Here is a 22,107-nt window from a genome sequence, read left to right as displayed (position 1 = left end):
ACTTTCACTAAACCTTTTTTGCCAAACGATCTGCAGAGAATGACTTGGTTTTGTGAACTAAATTAATCAGGAAAGCCCACAGCTGCAAATATGCAACATGGCCTAAAATGATCAAAAACAGCCCAATTCCAAAAATTCCAAAAATATCTGTTTATTCCCACCCAGAAAGATGCAAGAAGAGCCAAAATGATTTTTTTCAATGATTATTCATATGCTTGGGTGCTACAAGGTTAACCACGTTTTGTTTTTGACCCTGTGCATGTGCATGTGCATGTGTGTGTCAAACAGGTGCCAACCTGGATGGGTTAAAAGCGGAGGACAAATTTCGTGTGTATGCATGACAATAAATCTGATCTTAATCTTAATAAATCTCAGTTTTTACTGAACATCTTTTGGAGTCTGTGTCCTACCTCACCCGCCCATCCTAACAAATTTATGGGAATTTATATTCTACATTTCTTCTATAATTTATTTTGTAAACTAAACTTTTCTGTATATATTTACTTCTCTTTATTGCCCCTGCCTTCATTTCCCAGAAGCTGTCTGTATTTATTTGATGGGTTATTGATGATTTTCTCTCCTATGAAAGCTTCCTGAACATGACTCAGGATGAGTCTTATTTCTTATTCCTCTTAAAGAAGCGGGTCGCGCGGGCAGCGGGATGCTCGCGCTGGTTAGAGGTCTCCCCCCGCCTCCTCACCCAATGGGCGGGTCTGTTTCCTCTCTCGGATGGATCAGATGATTCTGGCTGCGGCGGACTGATCTCTGCTCAGACATGGAGTGAGTACACTTTATCTCTTCTCCTCCGTTTCTTCTCTCCTTCCATCTTCTCACATCTTCTTCTTCTGCGCGCTTTTTTTTCTGTGTGCTTATAATGTAAACTCTGAGTTTGGCGTGAACGCGCAGCGCGCGCTGCATCATGCGGCATCAGACCGCTGAGTCAGGAGCTCCATTGTGTGAACGAGCCTCGCGCAGAGCGCGTGGACCCGGTGCAGCTGCAGGGGCACGTGGGCCGGGCCGGTTCCGACCCGAGATCAAAGGGTTTAAAGCGCGTGCTGCAGGGACCGAGCCCGCGTGCGCTCTGCTTTTCTCAGCGGAAGCGGCGGATCACTCATCTGATCAGATGATCAGTTTCTGATCAATATGCGCGTGGCACGGTGGACGTGCACGGGTGGATGACTTCCGGTGGAGTTTCTCCACAATAAAAGCAAAAAGTTGGTCAAAATAAGATGATGTTGGTTTCCTGATCAGAACCGGGTCAGACACGTGTGACACGCACGCACCTGCAGCAGGTGCGGAGGAGGAGTCAGAGGAAGGTAACAGGTGTGATGAGAGGAGCCCCCCCCCCCCCCCCCCCCCACCTCAGCCCTGCTCCGTGTCCCTGTGAGGTTCATGAGTACGGAGCTAAATCAGTCTCAAGAGTCACAGATGGAGAGGACGAGAATCACAAATACGCGGGACGAGATTCACAAATACGCAGGACGAGATTCACAAATGCGCAGGGCGAGAATCACAAATACGCAGGGCGAGAATCACAAATACGCAGGGCAAGAATCACAAATACGCAGGGCGAGATTCACAAATACGCAGGGCGAGATTCACAAATACGCGGGGCGAGATTCACAAATACGCGGGGCGAGATTCACAAATACGCAGGGCGAGAATCACAAATACGCGGGGCGAGATTCACAAATACGCGGGGCGAGATTCACAAATACGCGGGGCGAGATTCACAAATACGCGGGGCGAGATTCACAAATACGCAGGGCGAGAATCACAAATACGCAGGGCGAGATTCACAAATACGCAGGGCGAGATTCACAAATACGCGGGGCGAGATTCACAAATACGCGGGGCGAGATTCACAAATACGCAGGGCGAGAATCACAAATACGCAGGGCGAGAATCACAAATACGCAGGGCGAGATTCACAAATACGCGGGGCGAGATTCACAAATACGCGGGGCGAGATTCACAAATACGCGGGGCGAGATTCACAAATACGCAGGGCGAGATTCACAAATACGCAGGGCGAGATTCACAAATACGCGGGGCGAGATTCACAAATACGCGGGGCGAGATTCACAAATACGCAGGGCGAGAATCACAAATACGCAGGGCGAGAATCACAAATACGCAGGGCGAGATTCACAAATACGCGGGGCGAGATTCACAAATACGCGGGGCGAGATTCACAAATACGCGGGGCGAGATTCACAAATACGCGGGGCGAGATTCACAAATACGCGGGGCGAGATTCACAAATACGCGGGGCGAGATTCACAAATACGCGGGACGAGATTCACAAATACGCGGGACGAGATTCACAAATACGCGGGGCGAGAATCACAAATACGCGGGGCGAGATTCACAGATGCAGAGGACTGGATGTTCCTCTGCTTGTGTTGTGAGGGAATGAAGAACAGGGACTCGGGTCCAGTTCAACAGTTTTACAGAAACAGAAACAGTGAGCTCCGCTCAGCAGAAATGACCGAAGCGTCATAACTACGTTATTAACAGGCAGAGAAGAACAACCCGGTAAAGAATGATAAACGTGGGGGGTTTGGTGAAATGCATAAAACTTTTTTAAATTTTATTTTATTTTTAACAAACTGCTACATACGCATGTGAATTTCAGTCCGTTCATCATGGCTTCCAGCAGCGACAGCGGAGCGGAAAGTGAAACATCTCATTTAACACGTTTGGCTGCTTAATCTCCTTGTTATGAGAAGTTGTTTAGTTATTAATCTTAATCGCTTTAATTGTGCAACTGTCAATACAAACCAGCCAGCTAAGCCAGAGAGCTACGCTAGTGAGCTACGCTAGTGAGCTACGCTAGTGAGCTACGCCGGTGAGCTACGCCAGTGAGCTACGCTAGTGAGCTACGCCGGTGAGCTACGCCAGTGAGCTACGCCGGTGAGCTACGCCAGTGAGCTACGCTAGTGAGCTACGCCGGTGAGCTACGCCAGTGAGCTACGCTAGTGAGCTACGCCAGTGAGCTATGTGCATTTGTGACTCTCGTCTTGTACAGTTGTGATAATTGAGACTGATTTAGCTCCATACTGAGCTGCTGCAGGTGGGCGGAGCCTCAGGGAGGACACAGACGGGTCAGAAACTTCCCCCTAAATGTTCTGTGGTCCTGTTTGGACACTCGAACGTATTCTACACATGATGAAATGATTCATGAATATGAATTAAAAAAGAGGAATGAAAGCATAAAGGAGGAAGCAGCTTTTATGAGGGAGCTTTTCCTCTCAGACGGATCAATAACTGATCAATAAGTGACAGAATCAGAGCACCAGGGGCAGAACTGCTGAGTCATGGTGCAGCAGCCATGTTGCTCTCGGAGCGGATGGAGGTCATCATCAGATCTGAGGGGAATATTAGTGAGCACCACTTTGATGACATCACTTCCTGTCTGTTCCATAAAACAGATTTCATGATGTTCCAGCAGAGCACAGACTCAGTGTTTTATTTTAGGATGAACATCCTCCATCACCTTAAACTGAGGCTGTGTTCGAAACCACATACTACATACTTCCATACTTCCATACTACATACTGCATACTACATACTTCCATACTACATACTGCATACTACATACTTCCATACTTCCATACTACATACTGCATACTACATACTTCCATACTACATACTGCATACTACATACTTCCATACTTCCATTCTGCATACTGCATACTGCATACTGCATACTACATACTGCATACTACATACTGCATACTACATACTACATACTTCCATACTGCATACTGCATACTGCATACTACATACTGCATACTGCATACTGCATACTACATACTTCCATACTACATACTGCATACTACATACTTCCATACTACATACTGCATACTGCATACTACATACTACATACTGCATACTACATACTGCATACTACATACTACATACTTCCATACTGCATACTGCATACTGCATACTACATACTGCATACTGCATACTGCATACTACATACTTCCATACTACATACTGCATACTACATACTTCCATACTACATACTGCATACTGCATACTACATACTTCCATACTACATACTGCATACTACATACTTCCATACTGCATACTGCATACTTCCATACTACATACTGCATACTGCATACTGCATACTACATACTTCCATACTACATACTGCATACTACATACTTCCATACTACATACTGCATACTGCATACTACATACTGCATACTGCATACTACATACTTCCATACTACATACTGCATACTACATACTTCCATACTGCATACTGCATACTGCATACTGCATACTTCCATACTACATACTGCATACTGCATACTACATACTTCCATACTACATACTGCATACTACATACTTCCATACTACATACTGCATACTGCATACTACATACTGCATACTGCATACTACATACTTCCATACTACATACTGCATACTGCATACTACATACTTCCATACTACATACTACATACTACATACTACATAATGCATACTGCATACTGCATACTGCATACTACATACTTCCATACTACATACTGCATACTACATACTTCCATACTTCCATATTACATACTACATACTGCATACTCATCGATCAGACAGTATGCAGAGTGTTTACCCACAATGCATTTGGCTCCTGCCCGAGCCGAAATCAGCCGGCCTGAAGCTGATTTCTCTTAAGCTCTAAACTCTGTAAACTTTAGCAACATTTGAAACATTTTCAGGTGAGAAAGTAGTCGTTTAGATCCCCAACGTGTTGAAAACCTGACAAAATACCGGCTGTTTACCATTTTGTTCCCACGAATTCGGCGCTACTAAAGCTAGCCGCAGTGAGCAACGCACTTCCGGTTATTTTCACAAAATAAAATACCCGTTGCCTTTTATCATAGGGAAAGCCATTACCATACAATTGGTGCTTTTGTTTTGAAAACAGGAAGTGAACCTACCCTCGTTGTAGCTAGCTTGAAACTGCCGTTTTGACAGGAAATGACGATCGGCGACGTCACGTTACGTTGCATCTTGGGTAGTTTGAGTATGAGTAGTAACCTCATGATGCATACCCAACATTTAGGAGAATCTAGTATGCATCCGGGAACTTAAAAAAAGTTAAAGTTAGTAGGAGTAGTAGGAGTAGTATACGGTTTGGAACACAGCCAGAGACTGAGCTCAGAGATGACTTCTCAGAAGAAGAAGAAGAAAATCTGTCCTCCAACGTTTCTCAGAGACTTTAGAAGGAAGATTAAACCAGATTCAGCTGATATTATCAGTTCAAATGGGTTCACCTGGTTCAGCTTTAATGCAGCTGTTTCTGGGATCTGTAGTTTTTGTAGTTTTTCTGTTTTCTGCTGCTCAGACTCTGTGATTCTGTGTGTTGGACCCTGGTGCCGCTGCCTTTGCTCTCAGGCTTTCTGGACGTCCTCTCAAAGTCTTTGTGGTGTGGTCTGGTCTCCGTGGAGATGGCAGAACTTTGTTAAGGATCTTTGGGTTCAGACAAAAGCAAAAAAGAGTTTCAGTGTTTCACTATTGGACAGCAGCAGCAGCCTCAGACCTGTCGGACTCACTAACACGGGTTTAACATGTTTAAAACGGGTGTTTTTTAGGCATGTTAAACACCTGTTTTAAGCACGTTAAACACCTGTTTTAGGCATGTTAAACACCTGTTTTAAGCACGTTAAACACCTGTTTTAAACATGTTAAACACCTGTTTTAAACATGTTAAACACCTGTTTTAAACATGTTAAACACCTGTTTTAGGCATGTTAAACACCTGTTTTAAGCACGTTAAACACCTGTTTTAAACATGTTAAACACCTGTTTTAAACATGTTAAACACCTGTTTTAAACATGTTAAACACCTGTTTTAAACATGTTAAACGCCTGTTTTAAACACCAGGTGTTTAACATGCTTAAAACAGGTGTTTGTAAAGACAGTGTGTATGTTATTTGTCCGCTATATTCACTAGTATAATACTACTACTCTTTCATCCCTATATTAATCAGCCCAACTTCTTCCATCAAATCAGATAAATAACCAAATAGACATATGTATGTTTATGTCGGCATACATACATACATAAATAGGAGTCATTTTTTTTGGTAAGCAGCTCGGAGTGGTTGCCAGGTTCGCTAGTACCTGCGTTTTTTACGCACTATGTGACCAGTCCGCCTCTATTAGGTCAACAACCACACTACTACAATAGCTACCAGGCAAGCTAAACATAAAAGACGAGATCTGGCAACCTGATTTAAAAAAAAAAAAAACGCAGCAGGACTGATGTGTGCTGATAACGTCTGTTGAATAGACTGATAACAGTCAAATAGGGTGCATAGATATACTTATATTATTATCTATGATCAAAAAATTATCTTTTGCTTTTTGTGAATACATATTCCAAAAAATGTAAAATGAACAGAGTAAAGCATATTAGAATGCATACACAACAGAAGTTCTGTTGTGTCATATGTAACTACACACAATAGAATCGTTGTTCCTTCACATTAGCCTAAATTCCTTTGCATTATCCTGGTCGGGTTGCCGTGCCTCAGCCACTGGCGCATGCGCCACGCAGATATAGTGTGGCTATATAAAAAATAAAATTAAAAATTTAAAAAAATATATATGTGTGTGTATGTATATATATATATATATATATATATATACATATTTCTTTTTAAAAATTTTTTTAACAGAAATTACGGGGAATGTCGGCGCTGGTCGGTGACGTAGAGATAGCAGCGTCCATAGCAACCACCTTAACAACGGTGTTCTTATGGTTTTTTCAAGGAGATACCAAAATCTTTGGCGAAACTACTAAACAAAAGATCGTCTACATTCTCTGAACGAAGATTCTGAAAATATTATGCATAGTTCTCACTAGAAATGCCATCGAAATGCATACAGATGCAGATGCTTTCTTAAAATGTTATGTTTTCACAGAAAAAAGGTTGACAGTCGGCCATTTTCCTTTTTTAGCTGAGGGAAACTTGATAGTCACGTGACCTGGTTGCGAAGCAATGTAAATGAATAGGCCGAATAAAACGTGGTATTGTCACAATTTTGGGGACCAAATTGTGACAATACCACGTTTTCCCTTGTGGACCAACGTAGCTGTTACACGTTTTTCTGTGAGACTGGGTTGCTATGTGGATTTGAACAGAAACATGTCTGACTCGGTTAGGGTGGGGCGGCCTGATGGATCCATGATCGATCCTCAGCTGATGACCCAGAATGCAGCTGGTTTGGTGCGTTCATGTTCCCTGGGAATCTGAGGCTTCTCTTGTTAAAGCTGAAGGTCCTGACCCGGCGTCTGTCTCAGAACCTGAGTTAATGTTTCTGTCTCTGTGTTTCAGGGTGCTTCATCAGGACCGGCTGCAGCTCCTCACGGTGAGTCAGTGAACGCACCACCAGCTTTATTTACACACAGGGAGAGGAGTCAGGTGACTTTATCAGTCAATCAAACTTTATTTAAAACCACTTTTCATTCAGTCTGCAGCATCATCAACAACACCAGAAACCAGCTGAAACATTTAGTAAAAGATAAAACTGCTTCTTCCATGAATGAAACGGGGCAGAGAACAGAAATAAACCCCTGATGGGTTCTGGGCTGATCAGTGAGGTTAGGTTCAGGTTATTGATCTTCTCCCCTGGTGGTCTCTCACTGTCTGTGAGCCAATCACATTATTGATCCGGGACCCTCTAACGGCTCACCGGGTAAATGTCAGAGTGGGCTTTATTACTGAGGGGCATCAGATATGACTCTGTTTCCCATCATGCCTCAGGAGAAGAGGAAGTGGCAGACAGAGATCGAAAACAAGAGGCGTCAGCTGGAGGATGATCGGAGGACTCTGCAGCACCTGAAGGTGAGACCCCCTGGAGTCTAACCAGCAGTTTAACTAGTTTAACCAGCAGTCTAACCAGCAGCTTAACCAGCAGTTTAACCAGCAGTTTAGTTTAACCAGGAGTTTAACCAGGAGTTTAACCTGCAGTTTAACCAGCAGTTTAACTAGTTTAACCAGCAGTTTAGTTTAACCAGCAGTTTAGTCTGACCAGCAGTTTAGTTTAACCAGGAGTTTAATCTGCAGTTTAACCAACAGTCTAACCAGCAGTTTAACTAGTTTAACCAGCAGTCTAACCAGCAGCTTAACCAGCAGTTTAACCAGCAGTTTAGTTTAACCAGCAGTTTAACCAGGAGTTTAACCAGGAGTTTAACCAGGAGTTTAACCTGCAGTTTAACCAGCAGTTTAGTTTAACCAGGAGTTTAACCAGGAGTTTAACCAGGAGTTTAACCTGCAGTTTAACCAGCAGTCTAACCAGCAGTTTAACTAGTTTAACCAGCAGTTTAGTCTGACCAGCAGTCTAACCAGCAGTTTAGTTTAACCAGCAGATTAACCAGCAGTTTAACCAGCCGTTTAGTCTAACCAGCAGTTTAACCAGCAGCCTCTGATGCTACAGACACAATATGTCAGATAAAATTAGCTGTTTTTCTCAGGATATCAGTTCACATATCATTAGTTATATTAGTTCACATATCATTAGTTATATCACTTCACATATCATTAGTTATATCACTTCACATATCATTAGTTATATCAGTTCACATATCATTAGTTATATTAGTTCACATATCATTAGTAATATTAGTTCACGTCATTAGTTATATTAGTTCACATATCATTAGTTATAGTAGTTCACATCATTAGTTATATTAGTTCACATATCATTAGTTATATCAGTTCACATCATTAGTTATATTAGTTCACATATCATTAGTAATATTGGTTCACGTCATTAGTTATATTAGTTCACATATCATTAGTTATATCAGTTCACATATCATTAGTTATATTAGTTCACATATCATTAGTTATATTAGTTCACATCATTAGTTATATTAATTCACATATCATTAGTTATATCAGTTCACATATCATTAGTTATATTAGTTCACATATCATTAGTTATATTAGTTCACATATCATTAGTTATATTAGTTCACATCATTAGTTATATCAGTTCACATATCATTAGTTATATTAGTTCACATATCATTAGTTATATTAGTTCACATATCATTAGTTATATTAGTTCACATATCATTAGTTATATCAGTTCACATATCATTAGTTATATTAGTTCACATCATTAGTTATATTAGTTCACATATCATTAGTTATATCAGTTCACATATCATTAGTTATATTAGTTCACATATCATTAGTAATATTGGTTCACGTCATTAGTTATATTAGTTCACATATCATTAGTTATATTAGTTCACATCATTAGTTATATCAGTTCACATATCATTAGTTATATTAGTTCACATATCATTAGTTATATTAGTTCACATATCATTAGTTATATTAGTTCACATATCATTAGTTATATCAGTTCACATATCATTAGTTATATTAGTTCACATCATTAGTTATATTAGTTCACATCATTAGTTATATTAGTTCACATCATTAGTTATATTAGTTCACATATCATTAGTTATATTAGTTCACATCATTAGTTATATCAGTTCACATATCATTAGTTATATTAGTTCACATATCATTAGTTATATTAGTTCACATATCATTAGTTATATTAGTTCACATATCATTAGTTATATTAGTTCACATCATTAGTTATATCAGTTCACATATCATTAGTTATATTAGTTCACATATCATTAGTTATATTAGTTCACATATCATTAGTTATATTAGTTCACATATCATTAGTTATATCAGTTCACATATCATTAGTTATATTAGTTCACATCATTAGTTATATAAGTTCACATCATTAGTTATATTAGTTCACATATCATTAGTTATATTAGTTCACATCATTAGTTATATTAGTTCACATCATTAGTTATATTAGTTCACATATCATTAGTTATATTAGTTCACATCATTAGTTATATTAGTTCACATCATTAGTTATATCAGTTCACATCATTAGTTATATTAGTTCACATCATTAGTTATATTAGTTCACATATCATTAGTTATATTAGTTCACATCATTAGTTATATTAGTTCACATATCATTAGTTATATCAGTTCACATATCATTAGTTATAGTAGTTCACATCATTAGTTATATTAGTTCACATATCATTAGTTATATTAGTTCACATCATTAGTTATATTAATTCACATATCATTAGTTATATTAGTTCACATATCATTAGTTATATTAGTTCACATATCATTAGTTATATTAGTTCACATCATTAGTTATATTAGTTCACATATCATTAGTTATATCAGTTCACATATCATTAGTTATAGTAGTTCACATCATTAGTTATATTAGTTCACATCATTAGTTATATTAGTTCACATATCATTAGTTATATTAGTTCACATCATTAGTTATATTAGTTCACATATCATTAGTTATATCAGTTCACATATCATTAGTTATAGTAGTTCACATCATTAGTTATATTAGTTCACATATCATTAGTTATATTAGTTCACATCATTAGTTATATTAGTTCACATATCATTAGTTATATTAGTTCACATATCATTCGTTATATTAGTTCACATATCATTAGTTATATTAGTTCACATCATTAGTTATATTAATTCACATATCATTAGTTATATCAATTCATATTAACCGGCTGAAATTGCTCTGAGGAAAATTATTAAAATAAATTATTCCAAACTTTTTTCCTCTTTTTCGTTGTGCGACGGTAATAACTGTCCGTGTGAAACAGGGGGACCGCTGAGCAGAACGTGTTGGGGGAGATAAACCAAGCATCGAAGCTGATAAATATAAAATAAATATAATATAATATAAATATATAATTTATATTGTGATGGAGGTACTGGAGGTCCTCATGTTTCTGCTGCAGCTGCTTTTTCTCAGGTTTACGAAGACAGTTTCAGTATTTAGGAACCGTTCTTATTATTAGTTGTATATGTTATTTTCTGCTTATAGAATATTTACATAAAATTAAATTTTCAGACATTTTTCATTTTCTCCAAAATGCTCTGCATGCCATTAATGTTCTGCACATGTTGTGGTTCCTGTTTCCTGGGTCCAGTCCAAGGCTCTGAGGGAGCGCTGGCTGCTGGATGGATCCCCCGCTGCGGCGCCAGAACAGGAAGAAGTCAAGAGGCAACTGGAGCAAGACGAGGCGAGGACCGGCAGCCTGGAGGAGACCATCTGCAGGTCGGGTTCAGTTCAGTTCAGTTTATTTATAAAGCTTCAATAATTCTGTCCAATTCATTGTAATCAGAATCCAATCAAATCCAATAATTAAATTCAAAATGAGTCCAATTCATACAGAACCAATTTAAAAAAATGATGTTAAATTAGCAGGGTCAGGGTTAATAGCAGGGTTAAGGTTAAATTAGCAGGTCAGGGTTAAATTAGCAGGTTAAGGTTAAATTAGCAGGGTTAGGGTTAAATTAGCAGGGTTAAGGTTAAATTAGCAGGGTCAGGGTTAAATTAGCAGGGTTAGGGTTAAATTAGCAGGGTCAGGGTTTAAATTAGCAGGGTTAGGTTAAATTAGCAGGGTTAGGGTTAAAATTAGCAGGGTTAGGGTTAATTAGCAGGGTTAAGGTTAAATTAGCAGGGTCAGGGTTAAATTAGCAGGGTTTAAGGTTAAATTAGCAGGGTCAGGGTTAAATTAGCAGGGTTAGGGTTAAATTAGCAGGGTTAAGGTTAAATTAGCAGGGTCAGGGTTAAATTAGCAGGGTTAAGGTTAAATTAGCAGGGTCAGGGTTAAATTAGCAGGGTTAAGGTGAAATTAGCAGGGTTAGGGTTAAATTAGCAGGGTTAAGGTTAAATTAGCAGGGTTAAAGGTTAAATTAGCAGGGTTAAGGTTAAATTAGCAGGGTCAGGGTTAAATTAGCAGGGTTAAGGTTAAATTAGCAGGGTCAGGGTTAAATTAGCAGGGTTAGGTAAATTAGCAGGGTTAAGGTTAAATTAGCAGGGTTAAGGTTAAATTAGCAGGGTTAAGGTTAAATTAGCAGGGTCAGGTTAAATTAGCAGGGTTAAGGTTAATTAGCAGGGTTAAGGTTAAATTAGCAGGGTTAAGGTTAAATTAGCAGGGTCAGGTTTAAATTAGCAGGGTTAGGGTTAATTAGCAGGGTTAGGGTTAAATTAGCAGGGTCAGGTTAAATTAGCAGGGTTAAGGTTAAATTAGCAGGGTCAGGGTTAAATTAGCAGGGTTAAGGTTAAATTAGCAGGGTCAGGGTTAAATTAGCAGGGTCAGGTTAAATAGCAGGGTCAGGGTTAAATTAGCAGGGTCAGGGTTAAATTAGCAGGGTCAGGGTTAAATTAGCAGGGGGTTAAAGGGTTAAATTAGCAGGGTTAAGGTTAAATTAGCAGGGTCAGGGGTTAAATTAGCAGGTTAAGGTTAAATTAGCAGGGTCAGGGTTAAATTAGCAGGGTTAAGGTTAAATTAGCAGGGTAGGGTTAATTTAGCAGGGTTAAGGTTAAATTAGCAGGGTCAGGGTTAAATTAGCAGGGTTAAAGGTTAAATTAGCAGGGTTAGGGTTAAATTAGCAGGGTTCAGGGTTAAATTAGCAGGGTTAAGGTTAAATTAGCAGGGTTAGGGTTAAATTAGCAGGGTTAAGGTTAAATTAGCAGGGTTAAGGTAAAATTAGCAGGGTCAGGGTTAAATTAGCAGGGTTAGGGTTAAATTAGCAGGGTTAAGGGTTAAATTAGCAGGGTCAGGGTTAAATTAGCAGGGTTAAGGTTAAATTAGCAGGGTCAGGGTTAAATTAGCAGGGTTAAGGTTAAATTAGCAGGGTTAAGGTTAAATTAGCAGGGTCAGGGTAAATTAGCAGGGTTAGGGTTAAATTAGCAGGGTCAGGGTTAAATTAGCAGGGTTAAGGTTAATTAGCAGGGTCAGGGTTAAATTAGCAGGGTTAGGGTTAAATTAGCAGGGTCAGGGTTAAATTAGCAGGGTTAAGGTTAAATTAGCAGGGTTAAGGTTAAATTAGCAGGGTTAAGGTTAAATTAGCAGGGTTAGGGTTAAATTAGCAGGGTTAGGGTTAAATTAGCAGGGTCAGGGTTAAATTAGCAGGGTTAAGGTTAAATTAGCAGGGTCAGGGTTAAATTAGCAGGGTTAAGGTTAAATTAGCAGGGTTAGGGTTAAATTAGCAGGGTCAGGGTTAAATTAGCAGGGTTAAGTTAAATTAGCAGGGTCAGGGTTAAATTAGCAGGGTCAGGGTTAAATTAGCAGGGTCAGGGTTAAATTAGCAGGGTTAGGGTTAAATTAGCAGGGTCAGGGTTAAATTAGCAGGGTCAGGGTTAAATTAGCAGGGTTAGGGTTAAATTAGCAAGGTTAAGGTTAAATTAGCAGGGTTAAGGTTAAATTAGAAGGGTTAGGGTTAAATTAGCAGGGTCAGGGTTAAATTAGCAGGGTTAGGGTTAAATTAGCAGGGTCAGGGTTAAATTAGCAGGGTTAGGGGTTAAATTAGCAGGGTCAGGGTTAAATTAGCAGGGTTAAGGTTAAATTAGCAGGGTCAGGGTTAAATTAGCAGGGTCAGGGTTAAATTAGCAGGGTCAGGGTTAAATTAGCAGGGTTAAGGTTAAATTAGCAGGGTTAAGGTTAAATTAGCAGGGTTAGGGTTAAATTAGCAGGGTCAGGGTTAAATTAGCAGGGTCAGGGTTAAATTAGCAGGGTTAAGGTTAAATTAGCAGGGTTAGGGTTAAATTAGCAGGGTCAGGGTTAAATTAGCAGGGTTAAGGTTAAATAGCAGGGTTAGGTTAAATTAGCAGGGTTAAGGTTAAATTAGCAGGGTTAGGGTTAAATTAGCAGGGTTAGGGTTAAATTAGCAGGGTCAGGGTTAAATTAGCAGGGTCAGGGTTAAATTAGCAGGGTTAAGGTTAAATTAGCAGGGTTAGGGTTAAATTAGCAGGGTTAGGGTTAAATTAGCAGGGTCAGGGTTAAATTAGCAGGGTCAGGGTTAAATTAGCAGGGTTAAGGTTAAATTAGCAGGTTAAGGTAAATTAGCAGGGTCAGGTTAAATTAGCAGGGTCCAGGTTAAATTAGCAGGGTTAGGGTTAAATTAGCAGGGTTAGGGTTAAATTAGCAGGGTTAAGGTTAAATTAGCAGGGTCAGGGTTAAATTAGCAGGGTCAGGGTTAAATTAGCAGGGTCAGGGTTAAATTAGCAGGGTCAGGGTTAAATTAGCAGGGTCAGGGTTAACTTAGCAGGGTTAAGGTTAAATTAGCAGGGTCAGGGTTAAATTAGCAGGGTCAGGGTTAAATTAGCAGGGTTAAGGTTAAATTAGCAGGGTTAGGTTAAATTAGCAGGGTCAGGGTTAAATTAGCAGGGTCAGGGTTAAATTAGCAGGGTTAAGGTTAAATTAGCAGGGTCAGGGTTAAATTAGCAGGGTCAGGGTTAAATTAGCAGGGTCAGGGTTAAATTAGCAGGGTCAGGTTAAATTAGCAGGGTCAGGGTTAAATTAGCAGGGTTAGGGTTAAATTAGCAGGGTTAGGGTTAAATTAGCAGGGTTAAGGTTAAATTAGCAGGGTCAGGGTTAAATTAGCAGGTTAAGGTTAAATTAGCAGGTTAGGGTTAAATTAGCAGGGTCAGGGTTAAATTAGCAGGGTCAGGGTTAAATTAGCAGGGTTAGGGGTTAAATTAGCAGGGTTAGGGTTAAATTAGCAGGGTCAGGGTTAAATTAGCAGGGTTAAGGTTAAATTAGCAGGGTTAAGGTTAAATTAGCAGGGTCAGGGTTAAATTAGCAGGGTTAGGGTAAATTAGCAGGGTCAGGGTTAAATTAGCAGGGTCAGGGTTAAATTAGCAGGGTCAGGTTAAATTAGCAGGGTTAAGGTTAAATTAGCAGGTTTAAGGTTAAATTAGCAGGGTCAGGGTTAAATTAGCAGGGTTAGGGTTAAATTAGCAGGGTTAAGGTTAAATTAGCAGGGTCAGGGTTAAATTAGCAGGGTCAGGGTTAAATTAGCAGGGTCAGGGTTAAATTAGCAGGGTTAAGGTTAAATTAGCAGGGTCAGGGTTAAATTAGCAGGATTAAGGTTAAATTAGCAGGGTCAGGGTTAAATTAGCAGGGTCAGGGTTAAATTAGCAGGGTCAGGGTTAAATTAGCAGGGTTAAGGGTTAAATTAGCAGGGTTAGGGTTAAATTAGCAGGGTTAAGGTTAAATTAGCAGGTTTAAGGTTAAATTAGCAGGGTCAGGGTTAAATTAGCAGGGTTAGGGTTAAATTAGCAGGGTTAAGGTTAAATTAGCAGGGTTAAGGTTAAATTAGCAGGGTCAGGGTTAAATTAGCAGGGTTAAGGTTAAATTAGCAGGGTTAGGGTTAAATTAGCAGGGTCAGGGTTAAATTAGCAGGGTTAAGGTTAAATTAGCAGGGTCAGGGTTAAATTAGCAGGGTTAAGGTTAATTAGCAGGGTCAGGGTTAAATTAGCAGGGTCAAGGTTAAATTAGCAGGGTCAGGGTTAAATTAGCAGGGTTAGGTTAAATTAGCAGGGTCAGGGTTAAATTAGCAGGGTTAAGGTTAAATTAGCAGGGTCAGGGTTAAATTAGCAGGGTTAGGGTTAAATTAGCAGGGTCAGGGTTAAATTAGCAGGGTTAAGGTTAAATTAGCAGGGTCAGGGTTAAATTAGCAGGGTTAAGGTTAAATTAGCAGGGTTAGGGTTAAATTAGCAGGGTTAGGGTTAAATTAGCAGGGTCAGGGTTAAATTAGCAGGATTAAGGTTAAATTAGCAGGGTCAGGGTTAAATTAGCAGGGTTAAGGTTAAATTAGCAGGGTCAGGGTTAAATTAGCAGGGTTAAGGTTAATTAGCAGGGTCAGGGTTAAATTAGCAGGGTTAAGGTTAAATTAGCAGGGTCAGGGTTAAATTAGCAGGGTTAGGGTTAAATTAGCAGGGTCAGGGTTAAATTAGCAGGGTTAAGGTTAAATTAGCAGGGTCAGGGTTAAATTAGCAGGGTTAAGGTTAAATTAGCAGGGTCAGGGTTAAATTAGCAGGTTAAGGTTAAATTAGCAGGGTTAAGGTTAAATTAGCAGGGTTAAGGTTAAATTAGCAGGGTTAAGGTTAAATTAGCAGGGTCAGGGTTAAATTAGCAGGGTCAGGGGTTAAATTAGCAGGGTCAGGGTTAAATTAGCAGGGTTAAGGTTAAATTAGCAGGGTTAAGGTTAAATTAGCAGGGTTAAGGTTAAATTAGCAGGGTTAAGGTTAAATTAGCAGGGTTAGGGTTAAATTAGCAGGGTCAGGGTTAAATTAGCAGGGTCAGGGTAAATTAGCAGGGTTAAGGTTAAATTAGCAGGGTCAGGGTTAAATTAGCAGGGTTAGGGTTAAATTAGCAGGGTTAAGGTAAATTAGCAGGGTTAAGGTTAAATTAGCAGGGTCAGGGTTAAATTAGCAGGGTTAAGGTTAAATTAGCAGGGTTAAGGTTAAATTAGCAGGGTTAAGGTTAAATTAGCAGGGTTAGGTTAAATTAGCAGGGTCAGGGTTAAATTAGCAGGGTTAAGGTTAAATTAGCAGGGTTAAGGTTAAATTAGCAGGGTTAAGGTTAAATTAGCAGGGTTAGGGTTAAATTAGCAGGGTTAAGGTTAAATTAGCAGGGTTAGGGTTAAATTAGCAGGGTTAAGGTTAAATTAGCAGGGTTAGGGTTAAATTAGCAGGGTTAAGGTTAAATTAGCAGGGTTAAGGTTAAATTAGCAGGGTTAAGGTTAAATTAGCAGGGTCAGGGTTAAATTAGCAGGGTTAGGGTTAAATTAGCAGGGTCAGGGTTAAATTAGCAGGGTCAGGGTTAAATTAGCAGGGTTAGGGTTAAATTAGCAGGGTTAAGGTTAAATTAGCAGGGTCAGGGTTAAATTAGCAGGGTTAGGGTTAAATTAGCAGGGTCAGGGTTAAATTAGCAGGGTTAGGGTTAGCTACCCCAGGCGGTCCTTCAGACCCCGGGCGCCGTTCTGTCTTTAACCTTTATGACATGTTGTTGTCAACAAGGCCAGAGAAACCGAGCCGGAGTAAACGGAGACAGTTAAACATCTGCTGTTTGTTTAGCTGTTTGTTTTGTTGTTTGATTGACTGATTGTTTGACTGACTGCTGCAGGTTGGAGCAGGAACTGGTCAGCCTGGAAACCGGAGCTGTGTGTCAGACCGTAACACACACTGCTGTGAGTACGCACTTTATTTTGGAGGGGTCGGGTGTTTCCTGTTGGTCTGCAGAGGCTTTTACTGTGACAGTGAGCTTCCTCTTTTGTGTTTGTGCCTTCAGGTGACGTCAGGATCAGCCGCAGGTAAACCTCTTCTTCTGTGTCCGTAATCTTTTAGAGGTTTCTGTGTCTCACTTGTGTCTCTGATTAGATGTTGAGGTCAAAGGTCACAGCGGCCATCAGCTGGGTGGAGCGATTCCATCTGATCAGGTGGTCCAAGGTGAGCTTCAGCTCTATGCTAATTAATCACAGCCACACAGCCACACGGCGATCTCATTGGTGTAGTTACAGTTACAGTAATCCCATTACAGCAAGTTAAAGTGTTTAGATTACATTCTGTAGGTGATTACAGAGCTCTTGAAATCAAAATAAAGTAACTTGATTACAGTAAAATGATGTCACACTCTGTCTCCTGCCCCATTTTTACCCACAAACCCCTGCAGAGATCAAAATTTGCAAAAGTCCTCGAGTCGCCAAGTCAAAGGACGTGACGGATGAGATGAAGAGAGGCGAGTGTTTTTTATTACACATTTACTACAGGTTTAATACACATTTACTACAGGTTTACTGTATATTATTATATTATATTATTGCTTTCTACATATTTGCAGGTTTACAACAGGCTCCTTGTGTAAATAGAACCACATCACAACATCATGTGTAATTCAGGTTTCTGGGAATAGTTGCAAACACTTTTGTAGTTTGTATCAGAAAGTGTTATCAGTGGTTTGAACAGAAAGCCTGCAGGTCAGAAGTCAGGTGATGTTCAGCTGATCAGCTGATCAGCATCAGCTGATCAGCGGTCAGGTGATGTTCGTTGATGTCAGCAGGAAGTGTTTAGGTGAATGAAGTCTCCTGTCTGTCTCTAACAGTTTAATGTCTGTCCTGTTAGTTTCCTGCTGAAAGCATCAGCAGCACTGACTGTGAGTCTGTCTGTCCGTCCCTCTAACCCCTCCCCCTGTGTGTGCTGACCCTGTGCGTCCCTCTAACCCCTCCCTGTGTGCGTCCCTCTAACTCTTCCCCCTGTGCGTCCCTGTAACCCCTCCCCCCGTGTGTCCCTCTAACTCTTCCCCCCGTGCGTCCCTCTAACTCTTCCCCCCGTGTGTCCCTCTAACTCTTCCCCCCGTGCGTCCCTCTAACTCTTCCCTCCGTGCGTCCCTCTAACTCTTCCCCCCGTGTGTCCCTCTAACTCTTCCCCCCGTGCGTCCCTCTAACCCCTCCCCCGTGCGTCCCTCTAACTCTTCCCCCTGTGCGTCCCTCTAACCCCTCCCCCGTGCCTCCCTCTAACTCTTCCCCCCGTGCGTCCCTCTAACCCCTCCCCCCGTGCGTCCCTCTAACTCTTCCCCCTGTGCGTCCCTGTAACCCCTCCCCCCGTGCGTCCCTCTAACTCTTCCCCCCGTGTGTCCCTCTAACCCCTCCCCCGTGCGTCCCTCTAACTCTTCCCCCTGTGCGTCCCTCTAACCCCTCCCCCCGTGCCTCCCTCTAACTCTTCCCCCCGTGCGTCCCTCTAACTCTTCCCCCCGTGCGTCCCTTTAACTCTTCCCCCCGTGCGTCCCTCTAACCCCTCCCCCCGTGCGTCCCTCTAACTCTTCCCCCCGTGCGTCCCTCTAACTCTTCCCCCCGTGTGTCCCTCTAACTCTTCCCCCCGTGTGTCCCTCTAACCCTTACCCCTGCAGCAATGTACTCGGTGGAGATTAAAGTAGAGCGGGACAGAGTGACGGGGGAAACCAGGGTTCTGTCCACTAACACCACTCTTCCCGTTGACCTGTCCCACCAAGGTGTCAAAGTGTACGAGGACGAGCAGAAAGGTGACGTCAGTAAATACAGACACCAGATAAACTTTAGGAGAAGTAACCCAAAGTCTTTGGCTGTGTTTGAAACTGCATACTACATACTGCATACTGAATACTGCATACAACATTCTGCATACTACATACTACACACTGCATACTACATACTGCATACTACATACTACACACTGCATACTACATACTGTATACTACATTCTGCATACTACATTCTGCATACTACATACTACATACTGCATACTGCATACTGCATACAACATTCTACATACTACATACTGCATACTGCATACTGCATACTGCATACAACATTCTGTATACTACATACTACACACTGCATACTGCATACTACATACTGCATACTACATACTACACACTGCATACTGCATACTACATACTGCATACTGCATACTGCATACAACATTCTGCATACTGCATACTGCATACAACATTCTGTATACTACATACTACACACTGCATACTGCATACTACATACTGCATACTGCATACTGCATACAACATTCTGCATACTACATTCTGCATACTACATACTACACACTGCATACTGCATACTACACACTGCATACTACATACTGCATACAACATTCTGTATACTACATACTGCATACTACATTCTGCATACTACATTCTGCATACTACATACTACACACTGCATACTGCATACTACATACTTCCATACTACATACTCATCGATCAGACAGTATGCAGAGCATTAACCCACAATGCATTGCGCTCCTGCCCGAGCCGAAATCAGCCGGCCTGAAGCTGATTTCCCTTAAGCTCTAAACTCTGTAAACTTTAGCAACATTTGAAACATTTTCAGGTGAGAAAGTAGTCGTTTAGATCCCCAACGTGTTGAAAACCTGACAAAATACCGGCTGTTTACAATTTTGTTCAGACGAATTGGGCGCTACTAAAGCTAGCCGCAGTGAGCTAACGCACTTCCTGTTATTTCCACAAAATAAAATACCCGTTGCCTTTTATCATAGGGAAAGCCATTACCATACAATTGGTGCTTTTGTTTTGAAAACAGGAAGTGAACCTACCCTCGTTGTAGCTAGCTTGAAACTGCCGTTTTGACAGGAAATGACGATCGGCGACGTCACGTTACGTTGCATCTTGGGTAGTTTGAGTATAAATAGTAACCTCATGATGCATACCCAACATTTAGGAGAATCTAGTATGCATCCGGGAACTTAAAAAAAGTTAGTAGGAGAAGTATGCGGTTTGGAACACAGCCTTTGATTCAGCAGCTTCTGTGATGAAGCAACTTTGTGTCCTTCTCCTAAAGTCAAAGCTGCTTCAGTCATAGAAACACAGCTAACAGGTCACATGGCCATCAGGTGACGTCATCAGGTGACGCCATCAGGTGACATCATCAGGTGGAGCCTGAAGGACTGCCACCTCCAGCTGAGGGACTCTGCTCATGGTGGTTGTCTGTGACATCACTGTGTTCTGATTGGTCCCTCAGCTGGAGGCGAGTCAGGTGACCCGTTCTGACGCCGTTTCTTCCTCTCTCAGTGGTCCACGAGATGAACGGCGAGGACGGCGTCCACCTGCTCAGCCTCTCCGAGGTGGAGGAGCTCATCCACAAAGCCGGCGAAGCGTCCATGATGTCGCCGGCTGTCGCCACGGCGCCCCCCATCCCAACGGTGGAGGTCCAGGACGAGGCAGGCCCGGAGCCGCCGGCAGCGGAAATCACCGGGCTGGAAGCCGAACCCGAGGCCTGCGGCGAGCCCAGCGTGGAGGAGGCCAGCGTGGAGAACCCGGTTACCATGGTGTTCATGGGCTACCAGAGCGTGGAGGACGAGGACCAGACCAAGAGGGTCCTGGGGCTGCAGGGCACCGTGAAGGCGGAGCTGGTGCTGATCCACGAGGCCGAGGGGAGGGTGGAGGAGGCTCCTGCTGCGGCACCCACCTCAGCTGCCCCCCCCACCTCAGCTGCCCCCCCCACCTCAGCTGCCCCACCCACCTCAACTGCCCCACCCACCTCAACTGCCCCACCCACCTCAGCTGCCCCACCCACCTCAACTGCCCCACTCACCTCAGCTGCACCACCCACCTCCACCAAACCTCCGGAGAGAATGGCCACGGGCGGCGAGGTGCCGGCGGAGGAGGCGGCGGGTGGAGCAGTGGTGGAGGTGAAGGAGGAGAAGCAGCCGTGTAAGTGCTGCAGCATCATGTGACCTGATAAAACACACCAATAGGAAAAGGTCGAGACTCTAATCCCGCCCCCCGCCCGCCAACACGCTTCTAACATGACGTCATTTCCTGTTTCCTCATGGTCACCAGTTTTCTAAAAGCTTTTTTTTACTTTTTCTATTCTCCTGAAGCCTTTTTACTTTTGTACCCTTCCTGTTCCAGGTTAGCATGAGCTTCCCTCCTCTTGTTGTGTGTCTGAGCTCGTTACCTCCACAGGTGTGTTTGTCTGTACGTGTCCACAGAGGAAATAAAGATGAGCTGCACACGCTCGCTGAATCACCACCGGCTGAGTCTGCTTTGTGCTCCTCCTCCTTCATGGTGACATCACATTAAGCCCATCTGCACACAACCAGAACCAGAACCTGTTACATCATGTGGCCGGGGTTCCACACCAGCTAAAACTTTCAGGACCCATTTACATTAAATTACATGAAATTTAACAACGTTAACATGTTTAATCTACTTAATCGCATGATTTCCCTGATTAATCACGATTTCCCTGATTAATGAGGATTAATCGCATTTGTACGTAGAATCCAAAAATGAATCCAAAAGTAGCGTATAGCTTTTAGCATTTAGCTTTATTTTAAATGTGCTGCCATATGAATGAAAGTGCCATAACATTTGTTGTGCAAACACACTTTTAACATCAGCATCTTTCTGTAGTTTTTATGTAGAAGCCTCGCTCCACTGTCTGTTTCCTTGAATGACTTGCTGCTATCAGTTGTGTGTTTTGCCTTTAAGTGATATTTTAGACTGGAACTACTACGCTGAGAAGACAATTCAACTTGGCAGTGTTTACAGATGACTTTGGTTCTGTCGACTCCGCCGTCTGGAAGAACTTTAAAATGAAAATGGCCGAGTAAAAGTTCCGTACCCTTCTCCATGTTTGGTGGATCCGCCGATTACTTTCTTTTCCTGT

General features: G+C 41.8%; 1 protein-coding gene across 2 annotated transcripts; it reads left to right on the top strand.

Annotated features, from left to right (window-relative positions):
- Nucleotides 1-696: 696 nt before the first annotated feature.
- palm1a (paralemmin 1a) lies at nucleotides 697-21,461 on the top strand. 2 transcript variants are annotated; one of them, XM_075486135.1, is made up of 10 exons: nucleotides 697-780; nucleotides 7,360-7,393; nucleotides 7,789-7,869; nucleotides 11,067-11,194; nucleotides 17,055-17,118; nucleotides 17,220-17,241; nucleotides 17,309-17,377; nucleotides 17,601-17,666; nucleotides 18,834-18,965; nucleotides 20,505-21,461. In XM_075486135.1, exons 1-10 carry the CDS (start codon nucleotides 776-778, stop codon nucleotides 21,167-21,169), a joined length of 1,266 nt encoding a protein of 421 aa, XP_075342250.1. In that variant the 5' UTR covers nucleotides 697-775; the 3' UTR covers nucleotides 21,170-21,461. The 2 variants fall into 2 exon arrangements, with proteins under 2 accessions (XP_075342250.1, XP_075342251.1); XM_075486136.1 differs by lacking the exon at nucleotides 18,834-18,965 and having other exon boundaries at nucleotides 698-780.
- Nucleotides 21,462-22,107: the final 646 nt, after the last annotated feature.

This window comes from Odontesthes bonariensis, chromosome 15 (genome assembly GCF_027942865.1).
Source record: "Odontesthes bonariensis isolate fOdoBon6 chromosome 15, fOdoBon6.hap1, whole genome shotgun sequence".
NCBI classification, from domain to species: Eukaryota; Metazoa; Chordata; class Actinopteri; order Atheriniformes; family Atherinopsidae; genus Odontesthes; species Odontesthes bonariensis.
Note: the sequence above shows the minus strand (reverse complement) of the source record. Positions and strands in the feature narration are given on the sequence as shown.